Source organism: Carcharhinus amblyrhynchos, chromosome 3 (assembly GCF_965287045.1).
Source record: "Carcharhinus amblyrhynchos chromosome 3, sCarAmb.v2.hapA, whole genome shotgun sequence".
Taxonomy (NCBI): Eukaryota; Metazoa; Chordata; class Chondrichthyes; order Carcharhiniformes; family Carcharhinidae; genus Carcharhinus; species Carcharhinus amblyrhynchos.
In genome coordinates, this window is record NC_137326.1 from 122,377,732 (window position 1) to 122,392,234 (window position 14,503).

The window sequence follows — 14,503 nt, forward strand, 5'->3', positions numbered from 1 at the left end:
ATACCAATACATGTGCCGATAGTAAATCAAATCAAAATATATTGGCCTTGGCAGATTCACCAGAATGATACAAGGGCTTAAAGGGTTAAATTATGAGGACAGGTTGATTAAAATTGGCTTGTATTTCCTCTAGTCCTGAAGATTGAGGGGTGATCCAGTTAAAATGTTTAAAATGATAAGAATGTATGCTGGATAGATACAGCAGAACTATCTCCTTCAATCCAAGAACCCAGAACAAAAGGGCACAAATCTTAGAATTAGATTTAGCCCCATGAGGAAGCAAATTCCAGTGGATGTTAGTGTTAAAAGGCATCGGTTGGCCCAAGTTCCAGGATCACAGTCCACGGACTTTAAGACAATTCTGAAAATAAATCAGGAATATTAATATCTTAGGGGTGAGCTAGGATTTTAAGGTATTATTTTTATTTATTTGCTGGATGTGATATGATTTACTTATTGGATTTGGCTTCACACAAACCCCAATCTCAATCTTCCTTGTTCTTGAGCATTTGTTGCTCAGCAATATACAAGTGCTAAATTTATTGCTCTGTAAAGATGGAGGTGTGTCTTCTACTGGAGTCACTGTAACCCTAGCAGTGACAGCACATCTATAATAACATTCAGTAGGAATTTTCAACCTACTTACCCAATGAAACTGAAGGAACGGCCATTTGTCCAGTTCAAGATGGTGTATCACTTGAACAGAGCCTTGGTATGATAGTGTTCTTACCTTATTGCATGTCTTTAATGGCAGGGATCATGGGTAAAAGAGTAACTGTCAAAGCAAGATTGGCTATGTGATGCTGCAGTGAATCCTCCCACTGTAGTCACAGAGATTTTATCAGCTGTTTGGGAAAAGACCACGGGAAAAGGGGCGGGGAGGCTGTAAAATGATGAGGGGAGGCAGGGTTCGTGGACCCATCATCTTTCTTCGCAATGGGGGAAATGGAGAGCAGCCAGAGCGCAGTTGAGCCACTTACATAAGTGTAAAGGGCCTCTTCCTGCTGTCACTGGCATTTTACCAGTAGTGGATGTGCCCACAGCCATCTGAGGAAACAATCAAGTAAATCCTTGTAGCCTCCTTTCAAGCTTACGGGTGACGGTCTTCGATTTGGGCACTCTTTTGTCATACGGAGGGATCCCTCAGTGGAAATGGCCACACCTCTACTGCGGTGCCACCTGACCTTGCCAACTCACCCATGCTCCACTGCCCACCTGACTGATTGGCTGTGTGACAACCCAGCCCCCATTTATCTTCCATGGTATTCTCTGCTAGTTGCAGTGCCCGAAGCAGCCACCACTCCCAGTGGCGCTGCCTTGGCAGCTGAGCTGCTGTCCCTCCAATTGGCTGACGGTTCCTGGAGGCAGGCAGCTGTCCTTTACCAGGAGAATAGTCCTTCCAGCAAACAATTAGCTGCCTAATTTAGTGCTGCAAACAGCCCAGGCCTGGTTACCCTGCCTTCCCAGTCTGATTTCGACTGTCCCAAAACAAGAATAAAATTCAACCCAATGAGTCAGTGGTAGATACTTAATACAATGACACAGGTTCCAAATATGATGGCACAGTGGTTAGCACACTGCCTCACAGGGCCAGGTTCAATTCTGGCCTCGGGTCACTGTCCGTGTGGAGTTTGCATGTTCTCCCCGTGTCTGCGTGGGTTTCCTCCGGGTACTCCAGTTTCCTCCCACACTCCAAAGATGTATGCGTTAGGTCGATTGGCCGTGCTAAATTGCTCCTTAGTTCCCAAGATGTATAGATTAGTTGGATTGGCCATGGTAAATTGGCCTTTAGTGTCAGGAGGACTATCTGGGTAAATATGTGGGTTATGGGGATAAGGGCTGAGTGGGATTGTAGTCGGTACAGGCTTGACGGGCCAAAGGCCTCCTTCCACACTGTAGAATTCTATGATTCTATGAAATAAGTGGACAGCTTTGTTCCAAATAGTGCTCAACTCCATGAGAATAGTTAAGGCTGTGAGCATCCAAGCAAGTGGTTTTATTCTATAGCAATTCTGTTTGACTCTTGTAAATGCTAAATAAAATCTTTGATGGATTATATAGTGAGCTACTCAATATTGAACGTCCAGTCACTCCAGTTCTTATAGCCATAGTGTTAATTTGCACAGGGATTCAGATTGCTGAACCCAACGTACATTTAACCTACACAAAGATTTCAGAGTCACAATTCCCTTCATCAAGTTATTTAAACACATTGATATTAAATACAATCTATTTAATGTCATCTTAGAATTCATCTCCCACAATAACCTTCCAGGTCATGAAAGCTTTTATATTTGACAATATTACAGTGTTCATTCTTGTACAATGGGTTGAGACAAATTGTCTTTGGCTGTTCCAGGTTGTCAATGGGTGCTGATGTTTCTTGGCACCTGTAATGACGTCAATGAGGTGACTTGAGGTTGGCTCCTTAGAGTGGTAAATGATTCATACAATGACACAAGTTCCAAATACGATGACACAGTGGTTAGCATCACTGCCTCACAGTGCCGGGTTCAATTCCAGCCTTGGGTCACTGTCTGTGTGGAGTTTGCATGTTCCCCCCATGTCTGCATGTGTTTCCTCCAGGTACTCCAGTTTCCTCCCACACTCCAAAGATGTGTGAGTTAGGTTGATTGGCCATGCTAAATTTCCCCTTAGCGTTCCCAAGATGTATAGATTAGTTGGATTGGCCATGGTAAATCGGCCCTTAGTGTCAGGAGGACTAGCTGGGTAAATATGTGGGTTATGGGGATGGGGGTGCTGTGTGGGATTGTGGTCGGTACAGGCTCGATGGGCCAAAGGCCTCCTTCTGCACTGTAGGATTCTATAATTCTATGAAATAAATAGACAGCCTGCCCAATCAGAGAGTCTCATCTGCGTATATAATGAGGAGTGTCAGGACTGGTGAAGGAACACTGGACTAGGGAGACTAGCAGGGTAAATACACGATATTACAGGGATAGGGCCTGGGTGCGATTATTGTCAGTGCAGGCTTGATGGGCCGAATGGTCTCCTTCTGCACTGTGGAGATTCTATTTTATGATTCTATTTCAGAGAGCTTCCTTCTCTCCATCCTCAGATCTTAAGAGAAATATCAGCAGAAACCCTATCTGTTCACATGACTAGAATTTCTACTCAAGTTTACAGTGGCAGGGCAGGAGAAAGCCTGGAAAATTCACTCCTATTGTGTCTCTCATGTTCCAAAGTGTGTATTTTGCCACCATGTCCGTTCTATTTTGGTGTGTCAATAAAATTCTTGTCTGTGATTGAACTTGCAGGTTTTACAGGCCTGGCCTGTGAGCAGAGGATAGATCCTTGTGCCTTGTCACCCTGCCAGAACAATGGGACCTGCTTTGCAGATGGCACATCTTTCAGTTGTAACTGCAGTCCAGCGTATACTGGAGCACTCTGTTCTCAGCTCATTGACTTCTGTGCCCTTAACCCCTGCTCCCATGGCATCTGCCGCAGCGTTGGAACAAGTTACAAATGCCTTTGTGCCCCAGGTATGATAAATTCTCAATATTTGCTCCTTTTCCATTAGTGGTAAAGTGAAAATTTTCACTGCAGGAAAGATGTGACCCATATGTTTGAAAGCTATTTCCTTGAAGACAGCCCTAGGCAGTGTAGATACAAGAAGGATGTTCCCGATACTGGGGGTGCCTGAACTAGGGATCACAGTCTAAGGGTACAGGAGAAATTTCTTCACCCAGAGTGGTGAATCTGTGGAATTCACTTCCATGGAAAGTAGTTGAGCAAAACATTGAATGTTTTTAAGAAGCAGTAAGGATAGCAATTGGGACAAAAGGGATTAAACGGTATGTCTGGGGGGAAAATAGGAACAGGTTATTGAGTTGGATGATCAGCCATTATCATAATGAATGGCCCAGCAGGCTCAAAGGGCCAAATGGCCTATTCCTGTTTCTAGTTTCTATGGAATTCTAGTAGACTGATACAAAGATGGCAGTTAGATTGGGGGGTGGGGTAGGTTGATTGGCCATACTAAATTGCCGCTTACCACCAGGGAGGTTAGAAATGTTAAATACGTGGGATTACGGAGAGAGGGCCTGGGTGGAATTATTGTCAGTGCAGGCTTGATAGGCCGAATGGCCTCCTTCTTCTTGTAGGGATTCTATGATCTGCCAACTTCAGAAATGATGGTGCAGTGCAACGCGGCAAATCAAACATTAAGGACTGTATGCACCCTCATAGAAGCAGTTATTAATAAGGATAAATCAGATTAGTTAGTTATTTGGATATATCAATAAGACAGTTGGCCAACCAAGCCTGCCCTATACTTGTTCAGAGCTATTTTTGCAGCTATATAATCTGCTAGCGCTTGTACAGACCAGAGGAAAAAAGTCTGGATCAATTAGGGTGGAGAAAACTTTATTTGGAAAACTCTCAAAGTGGATTAGAGTCAGTGCAGATGGAAGCCATTCCGCCCATTGAGTTTGCACTGGACCTTTGGTCAGGCTGTCAAATCTCCTGAGGCTGATTCTGCCACATTTGGGTTGGAAAATCTCGGTCAATATATTGAACCAAGAAGTCACAGCTGTAAAGGAGACAGATTGGAGGTTGTGAAATCGACTGACCCAGGTACAACCAACTGGTGCTTGCCAATTTCTTCACTGTTATGAAATGAACTGTATTTGACACTGCAGCTCTGTAGGACTTTCTAACACATCATCATTTGTCCATCAGCTTCCCAAGTTAAATGAATAAATAGGAGAAAATAAAGGGCAAGAGTAAAGAGCAGGGGAGAGGATTATAGGGACACACTGAAATGATTAGGAAAGAAGCCAAAAAAAGTAACTGAATGACAAAGAATTACACTCAAGCAAGTTTCAGAAGACACATCCCCCAATAAACCACCTATCATTTAAATTCTGTTATACCAGCCAGCGTCACCAGCTCCTATCTGAACATTTACATTTTGTCTGCCCTCACATGCTGAGCCCACTCTTCACTCCATATGTTGAGAATTCCCTGTGGAAAGAAATGAATCCAGACGTCTAATCTGGTTCAATCCTTACAGAAGGCGTGCTCATGTCCCTTGTCCTCTAAATCAAATAGCCTATCCAGGTGGATTGAGTCTATTCCATTAATTATTTCAAAAGGGTCAATTTAGAGTAAAATAAACTCACATGTCTATGCAGATTATGGTAAATTAGGCCCCTCCAATTACCCAGCCTGTTGGCACAGTATTCCAAATGAGGCCTAACCAAAGTCTTATACAAGGACAGTTTATTATTTTAGGTTTAGAATCATAGAATCCCTACAGTGCAGAAGGAGGCCATTCGGCCCACCAAGTCTGCACCGACAGCAATCCCACCCAGACTCTATCCTCATAACCCCATGTATTTACCCTGCAAATGGCCAATCCGTGTAACCTGCACATCTTTGGATTTTCTATTCTTGATCATTCTGGCAATGCAGCCCAGCTGGGTTTTCTTTGACTTCAGCCTCGTAGTACTTTACGCTCTGTGACAAGTGGACCTTTCTCCATGCAGGTCATCAGTATTAAATGTTGTGGTACACATTCGCCCTATGAACATACAGAGTAATTAGGAGCAGGAGTAGGCTATTTAATGCTTCAAGCCTGCTCCACCCTTTGATAAGATCATGGTTGATCCAGTTGTAGTCTCAATTCATTTGCTGTCTGCCTCCCAGTCCGTTCGACTCCCTTGTATATCAAAAATCTATCTCACTCATATTGTTACATCTATTTGTGACAATCAGACAATTTCTAACGGGCAACTGATACACAATACCAGCTTCATGCCAATGTCGCAATTTAACGATCTATCTCAACATCTCATCCTTGACCCGCATAGCCTCTTCAAGATGCAGGAAGGGTTTTAAAGAAGTCATGGTTTTGATCTGAATTTACGTTGAGGAAGAGTTCTGCAGAAATGGAACTGGTGCTCGAACCTAAATAGAATAGGACTCTGTTCCAGTTAGTAAGTCAACAGCAGTTTCATTCCACCCACTTCCATAGATATAGATTAGAAAAGATAACTTTGGCTAATCAGGATCCGTCATACTCCTTGTATTAACATAACAAGTCAATAGCCACTGCAAAGTAAGATCCAAGGCCTTGTTACAGTTGAGGGGTTCAGTTGGTTTATACCGAGCTCTTTGCATTGCCCCAATAATGTGATTTAACTCTACTGCCAAACGACTGGACACCCCTTTATCAGTAGATCATTATTATTTCCTGCAGGACTTTGGGTTCTTGCTCTGGACCCCAGGGTCAAATGTAGTCAGCATTCTGAGCTGCATAGGGAACAGTCACTCAGCAGTGATTTTCCTGAATTAGCCTTTCAGTGGCCAGGGAGCAGGTTCACGGTCCAATTCAGTACAGTGGGTGGACTCTCTAAGCCAGAAGGCCATGAGGATGCCTTCCAGATGGAAGGAGATGAAGCCTACAGTTCAGATAATAGAGCTGGTGCCTCCATATTGATACACCCTCTCTGCATTAAACTTTCAAATTTAAAAATGTCCTCAGCAGCAGGACCACCATGGTGGACGAGCGCCCCCCACCCCTGCATGGTGGCCTCTGACCCCAGCTGCAACCAGGCACATGGGCAGGCCTCTAAGTCTTCCTGGAGTGCTGCCCCTACAGGTCTCCCCCGGAAGGCCTCCTTCAGCCAGCTAGCCTAGGCTGTAAGACCTCAGGAGCCTGCAGGCCAATTGAAAAATTCCAATCCGTCATTGACCATAGGTCTTATTAGGCTTTAACTAGCTCACTTAGATATCAGCCAAAGGTGGGATGCTGCTGGCAAACCAATTGGAATGCATGAATTTCCACACTTGCTCACTTTCATATTCGCACCTGTAAGACACTAAACTTCCTACTCTATATTCATAGGGTCATAGAATCCCTAAAGTGCAGAAGGAGACTATTTGGCCCATCGAGCCTACGCTGCAAATAATCCCACCCAAACTCTATGCCCATAACCCCACGCATTTGCCTTGCTAATCCCCCTGACACTAAGGCGCAATTTATCATGGCCAATTAACCTAAACCACACATCTTTGGAGTGTAGGAAACTGGAGCACCCTGAGGAAACCCACACAGACATGGAGAGAATGTGCAAACTCCACACAGATAGTGACCGGAGGCCGGAATTGGACCCAGGTCCCGGGCGCTGTGAGGCAGCAGCGCTAACCACTGTGCCACCCATTGTGCTGAATAGAATGTCTCAAGTTTTATACATGTGATTTATGTAGGAGAAGGAGCAGTGGCACTGCTTATACTGTTGCTCATTAAGTGAAGTAGAGACAATGGAATAGATGTTACTATTCGAGACATTGGCAAGCAGGTTCTTAGTACATTACTGTGCCATTCCTTTGCCCACTATTTGAGTAAAGAATTAAACCAGAATTGAGAAAAAACTCATCTATTCATATTGGTAACACTGATTCGTGGTCAGGGTTGTAGTTTGTTCTGGAGGAGAACAATGTACTGGACTTTACTGAAAATATCACACAAGTTGTGAAAATCTTGACAAAGGTCAGCACAGACATGTCTTGTGCTCACATTGGGGCAGTAAGTTCTGCTTTTTTCTGTGGTTGGCACTAGCTCAGCAAATGAGTTAATGTAACAGATGGGGACACGTCATAATGTTAACTTCTCTGTTCTCTCCATTGATGGTGTCTGACCTGCTGAATGTTTTTGACTTTGCTGTTTCTGTTTTTAGTTTAATACTGCCACCTATTGACCAAGTTGACCTGACTTGCACGGAGCTGTCATAGTAGTATTCAAAAAATGATCTTGTTTTGTTTCAATTATAAATTTAATTTATTATTTATGTAACTTTCAGATGAAACTAGTTGGAAAGCGTATTAGAAAGACATGGTAGCTAGCACAGTGGTTAGCACTGCTGCTTCACAGCGCCAGGGACCCAGATTCGATTCCTGGCTTGGGTCACTGCCTGTGCGGAGTTTGCACATTCTCCCCCGGTCTGTATGGGTTTCCTCCGGGTGCTTTGGTTTCCACCAAGTATGTTCATGTTAGGTTTTAAGTTTATTTATTAGTGTCACAAGTAGACTTACATTAACACTGCAATGGACTTACTGTGAAAATCCCCTAGTCACCATACTCCGGCGCCTGTTTGGGTACATCGAGGGAGAATTTAGCATGGCCAATGCACCTAACCAGCACGTCTTTCAGACTGTGGGAAGAAACCAGAGCACCTGGAGAAAACCCACACAGACATCAGGAGAGCATGCAAACTCCACACAGTGACTCAAGCTAGGAATCAATTCTGGGTTCCTGGCACTGTGAGGCAGCAGTGCTAACAATTGCGCTACAGTGCCAGTGGATTGATGATGGTAATGCATGATGTTACAGGAATAGAGTGAAGGGGACAGTCTGGGTGGGATGCTCTTTCAGAGAGTCAGTACAGACTCGATGGGCCAAATGGCCTCCTTCTGCACTGTAGGAATTCTCTAAAACAACGGAGGAAAAAATGCTATTTCAACTGTTGATGATCCAAAGGAGACAGAATAGGTGACTTTGGATGAAACATAAGCTACTCCTATACCTCATAACAGTCCATTTAACTAATTCAGCTCTAGCCAAGTTTGGCCCAGTTTCTCTATTAGAACTTCAGAAGTGTAGCAGTTTCAGGGTTTGGAGGAGACACATTCAAAGACCGATCACAACAGTTGAGGGACTCCATGTTAAGGTTTCCAAGAAGAAAATGCATTTGCATCTGAAAAATAATTAGAATAAAGCACCAGTGGTAATTGTTGTATTAGTTGGATTGTTCTCTATTAATCATTTTTCCTTCTCAGGTTTAAGTGGGTACTCAAAAACTCACCGTCACAATTCACAGAGCAGAAGATGCCATGTCATTTTCCACATAGCAGAACCTATAATGAGAAAAATTCCTGTTGTAACCCAGAAAAAATCTGTTCATTTTTACAAATTCTCTTAAATTGGTCAGAGTTGGATTTCTTCTTTTCTCTGAAGTGCTGCTATGGAAATAGCGAACACAGAGATAAGTGGAGTAATTGCGAGTGTTGGGATTGGGCTTGCTGAGGCTTTATGAAGGAACCCAGTTAATACTTTCTTCAACATAAGAAGCACCTTAACGAGGGAGCAACTGGAATTGGATAATATATACAGCAATACATGCGGCCTTGCCAGCATATTCCACCCTGGGACCAAATGCAACAACTATTCTTGTCCAGTGGAGCATTAATTTACAAAGAAGTGACACTTTCCAAGAGGCATATGTATAACGTTATCGAGAAATTGCTGCAGTGATGCAGGGTCAGACTGGGACAGTATTTTAAAGCAGGTCCCTTCCTCTCTGAAGAATGTACGTAGGAAATCCCAGACAGCTATTCAATCAATCTTGCTTCTTTAGTTTTCCACTGCAATTTGAACTCTTCAAATGCCTTCCAATCCACTCCTATCACTCTGTTCAATCACCCTTTGAGTAAATGATTTGATACTTTCAAAAATATATAACAATGACACTTAGGGGGGTATTTTCCACTCACCATGGGAATCATAACAGGTGAGAGATGGACCATACAAAGGTCCGTTGATCTCGGGCAGGACTTTCCGGTTTTGATGCGAGCACAGCTGAAAAACCCCACCCTTAGCTTGAAATAATGAATGAAATATAAGGCGGGATATTTCTCCCTCTCTGCAGTGTGTTTTGCAGCAGCGGGAGATGGAGCGCTGCTCACTAGTGGCAGGATCTTATGGTCGCGCCATTGCCAACAGGGTTTCCTGTTGAACACACCCCTCGCCGTCGGGGGAACCCATGGTGGGGGTGCACCATTGGTGGGACTGTAAGATCCCATTAATGCGAACGGTAGCAAAATTTCGCCATTGACTTCCTGATTGTACTGGAGAATAGATTAAGGAAATGACAGAGATGTGTATTTGTGGAATGGGTATTCTTACACAATCTGTGAGAGTGACTAAAGTTGTTGTCCCGGTAATTAGCTGTCACTCTCAGAAAACAGCAAAACCAGAGGTCATCAATATAAAATAATTATCGAAAATTCAGAAGAAACTTCTTTGCACAAAGTAGCTAGAATGTGGAAGCAAATATTATGGATGTATTTAAGAGAGAGTTATATAAATACATTAGGGAAAAAGCAACAGAAGATTACGCTAATAGGGTTAGATAATTAAGGGAGGCTCGAGTGGAGCATAAATGAACTGGTTGGGCTGTTTCTGTGCTGTCCATCCTCTGTATGTAAACAATACATTCACTATTTTGGATGGTTGTATCTGGTGCATGTCCACAGTACAAAGCTGCCCACGGTTATACTTCAGGTCATATTTATGTATAATTGGTTCATACATTATTAATGCAGATCAGTAACTGTCTTTTGCTCTCCGGCTCACCCTGGCTGCAGTCTCGGGGAGGCATTGCTGTGAGTGCATGTTGCAATTGAAGTATGAGAACATTTCTTCTCCACAGGTTACCATGGTCTGTATTGTGAGGAAGAGTACAATGAATGCCTTTCAGTCCCTTGTCAGAATTCAGGCACCTGCAAAGACTTGGTAAATGGGTATGAATGCCTGTGCCCTGATGATTATGAAGGTAGGTCATGGACATCCGTATCTTTGAGGCACATCTGTTTGGACATTGAATACATTTCTTTAGAGCTGCAAAAGAGTACACCTTTAACTCTTTGACTAATTGAAGTGGAAGCTTTCAAAACACACATGCCTTTTCAAGCAGAGTAGAGCCACAGTACAGGTTTTCTATTGTCTTTCTAATGTTGATTATTTTAAGCTAGGAGCTGATTTGTTCCTGTTTCACATAGGTCCACTCGGTGTCCCCACAAAGCAATTTTCCTGGTCAAAATGTTCCATCATGAAGAGGCCAAGCATGTCCCCATGCATTCGGTGGGCGGGGGGGGGCAGAAACGGCTAGAGAGACAGTTGCTAACGCTCAGACCACTCTTACATATCAGCAATGAGTGGGGACGCGATGGCCTAGTGGCCTAAAACCTAGACTATTAATCCAAAAACCCAGCTAATGTCAAGGGGATCAGGTTCAAATCCCATAATGATAGGCGGTGGAATTTGAATTGAATAAAAATACAATCAGGAATTAAGAATCCACTGATTACCATGACTCGATTGTCAGAAAAACCCATCTGATGCACTAATGTCCTTTAGGGAAGGAAATCTGCTGCCCTTACCCGTTCTGACCTACATGTGACTCCAAAGCCACAGCAATGTGGATGATTCTCAACTAGGATTGGGAAATAAATGCTGGCCAGCCACGTCCCACGAATGAATAAAATAAGTTGTAGAACAGCACTTGCTACGAATCTCAGAGCAACTCATTTGCCCATCCTCCTACCCCCACACTCCCAGCCAGGAAAGAGGAAGAACCCAAAGAAGTCAGAAAAAACATTACAAACCGGACCGAACAAAAAATGAAATGTGCAAATGAGAAAATAGGTCTACAAACAGGATCAGGACCTGAAACATTGGCCAATTGTCCCTTCTATTTCTGTAACTAATTGCAATGTTCCAATCAGAGGTCAGTTAAATCAGTGGGGACCAAATCTGCAATCTTACTGTACTGAATAGTTCAGCTAAACAGTAAGTAAACTCGTTGAGGGGAGTGGAAGAAGTTGAATATTTAAAGTTAATTAAACAGCTTAAGTTCAGTTGCAGTTGGAATCTACTATTCCATACTTTGGACTGGAAAACATCTCATTGAGACGTATAAGATGATGAATGGGATGGATGGGATAGAGGTGGAGAGACTCTTCCCGCTCAAAAAAGACAGTAGGACTAGGGGGCACAGCCTCAAGATAAAAGGGGGGCGGTTTAGAACGGAGTTGAGGAGGAACTTCTTCACTCAAAGGGTGGTGAATCTCTGGAATTCTCTGCCCGTTGAAGTGGTGGAGGCTGCCTTGCTAAATATTTTTAAGACGCGGGTTGATGGGTTTTTGATAAGAGAGGGGATTAAGGGTTATGGGGAGAAAGCGGGAAAGTGGAACTGAGCAGCGACAGATCAGCCATGATCTTATTGAATGGCGGGGCAGGCTCGAAGGGCTAGATGGCCTACTCCTTCTCCTATTTCTTATGTTCTTATGTTCTTATGTTCTAAAACGTCTCGTAAAAAATGGTTGCTGTCCTGTTATTAGAAACTCTTAATTAATTAGCTTTATTACAATTAGTTGTTCTTAATGTTTATTAGAGTCAGAAGTAGCCTTACATTACACTGCAATGAAGTTACTGTGGAAATCCCCTAGTCGCCACACTCTGGTGCTTGTTCGGGTACACTGAGGGAGAATTTAGCTTGGCCAATGCACCTAACCAGCAAGTCTTTCAGACTGTGGGAGGAAACCAGAGCACCCAGAGGAAACCCACGCAGGCGTGGGGAGGATGTGCAGATTCCACACAGGCAGTGACTCAAGCCAGGAATCGAACCCAGGTTCCAAGTGGTGCGAGGCAGCAGTGCTAACCACTGTGCCATCGTGCCGTCCTCAGTCACGTTATTTCTGAAACTTGTGCCTAGGCCTAAGTCAAGCTCTTTCCAATAAATGAACCAGGCCACATGCCTGACACAATTCCTACCTTCCCATGTTGACTCTGTCCTAACGGAAACATTATCATCAGTGCCGAGCATTCATCAGGAGATGCTGACTGCACTTGAGTCATCTCTGCACACAATAACTTACAAAAATGACACTTTATCACCATGCTGATTACGCCATAATCATCAAAATCCAATGGACGCTCACTACCTGTCAAAAGGCTAAATCTATCTTGTTCGGAATGCATCAAAATGGCAACATTCCAGCAGCTAAATGATGATCAACACTGGACTGGAACTGCATTCTGTAATACCACAGAGTGGCAGATGGAAATAATTCTGTCTGGCTAACCGCAGACAGTCTCAGTCAGGTTTGGAAAAGTTTATTAAGGCCAGGGGTCAGACATTGTTCACCTACACATTGCCTGACAACTTACAACCTGAAGCTGGGTCGGGAGATAGAGCCAAATTATTAAGACAGTTTTTCTAAGCTGAAAATAGAAGAATCATAAAACTACATTGCCCCAGCCAAGCTCATCAGGATTCTCTTAGATTCAGCTTCAAAAGTTTTACCCTCTATTTATCACATTCAGTAATGATAGTTATCTCTGCAGGATGCTCTTTCTAATAATATCTGTCTCCAAGAACAGAAATTCTTCCTCGGTTGTGTTTCAAAACAGCTCAAAGCTGAAGAAAACACATTAAAAATATATAAATCTTGGATGTCCTTGGGGATCCAGTTAGCTTCCCACTGGGGTTATTACATTAAACCAGGAGAACCCATCCAATAAAGACAAGAATCCACCGATCCCGAATAGTTCCCAGCTGATTGCAGGATTCCCCAGACAGCCTTCCGAGTGGCCGAATCTCTCTTCAACCCCTTATACAGCCTGTGAAACCAAGGAGACAAATCAAGGCAGGAATTTCCAACAGCAGCCAGTGCTGGAGTACGCTATTGGTTACGCCGGCTATGGATTTGCACTTTTATATTTCCTAATGTTTTTGTCTATGTTTGTTACGACATAATTGTTGCATGTTTACAAACTTGATTTCTTGAGCTATGTACTAATTTTTAGGTGTAAGTTAATATTGTAATTCAGCTTTGGGCTGCATGTGTTAGAAATAGAACTGGCATAGAAACTCTACAGCACAGGAAGAGGCCAATTGACCCTTCGAGTCTGCACTGACAACAATCCCACCCAGGCCCTATCCCCGTACCCCTACATTTTTACCCGCTAATCCCTCTAAACTACGCATCCCAGGGCACTAAAGGACAATTTAGCATGGCCAATCCATCTAACCTGCATGTCCTTGGACTGTGGGAGGAAACTGGAGCAACCAGAGGAAACCCACGCAGACACAGGGAGAATGTGCAAACTCCGCACAGACGAGCTGGGAATTGAACCCAGGTCCCTGGAGCTGTGAAGCAACAGTGCTAACCACTATGCTACCATGCTGCCATGTTGCTGAATAAAATATTATGATAATTATTGATATAACCGTAAGCAGTGTTGTTGCTCCTTGAGAACCAATTTATTCATCCAAAGCCCTACTGCCCATAGCCTAACTCACAGCGGGTTCCCTTCACACATCATCACTGTGCTCGCTGGATAACATTGGCTTCCAATTCAGCAATGCCTCAGTTTTAAAATTATTTCCGGCTTTCAAATCCCCCCTCCCTAATCACTCCATCCCTAATCACTCCATCCTCTCAATCCCCTGAGAGCTTTGCAGTCCTTTACACTGAGGCTTCTTATACATCAGAGAAACTAGGAACAGGAGAAGGCCATTTAGTCCTTCAAGCCTGCTCCACCATTCAATATGATCCTGGTTGATCCACTATCTCATATTCCCATTTTCCCCTCCTACCTCTTGATACCATTAAAATCTAAAAATGTATCTATGTCTTTCTTGAAAACATTCTGTGATTTGGCCTCTACAGTCTTCTATGGTAGAGAATTCCATAG

At 43.5% G+C, this 14,503-nt stretch overlaps 1 protein-coding gene across 1 annotated transcript in view; it reads left to right on the top strand.

The window, feature by feature from the left end:
• The window catches only part of dner (delta/notch-like EGF repeat containing), a 302,806-nt gene that overhangs the window by 271,414 nt on the left and 16,889 nt on the right, over window positions 1-14,503 (top strand). The window contains exons 8-9 of the mRNA XM_080185922.1: window positions 3,279-3,503; window positions 10,455-10,577. Coding sequence (XP_080042048.1) covers window positions 3,279-3,503; window positions 10,455-10,577 — 348 coding nt within the window. The remainder of the gene's footprint in view (window positions 1-3,278; window positions 3,504-10,454; window positions 10,578-14,503) is intronic.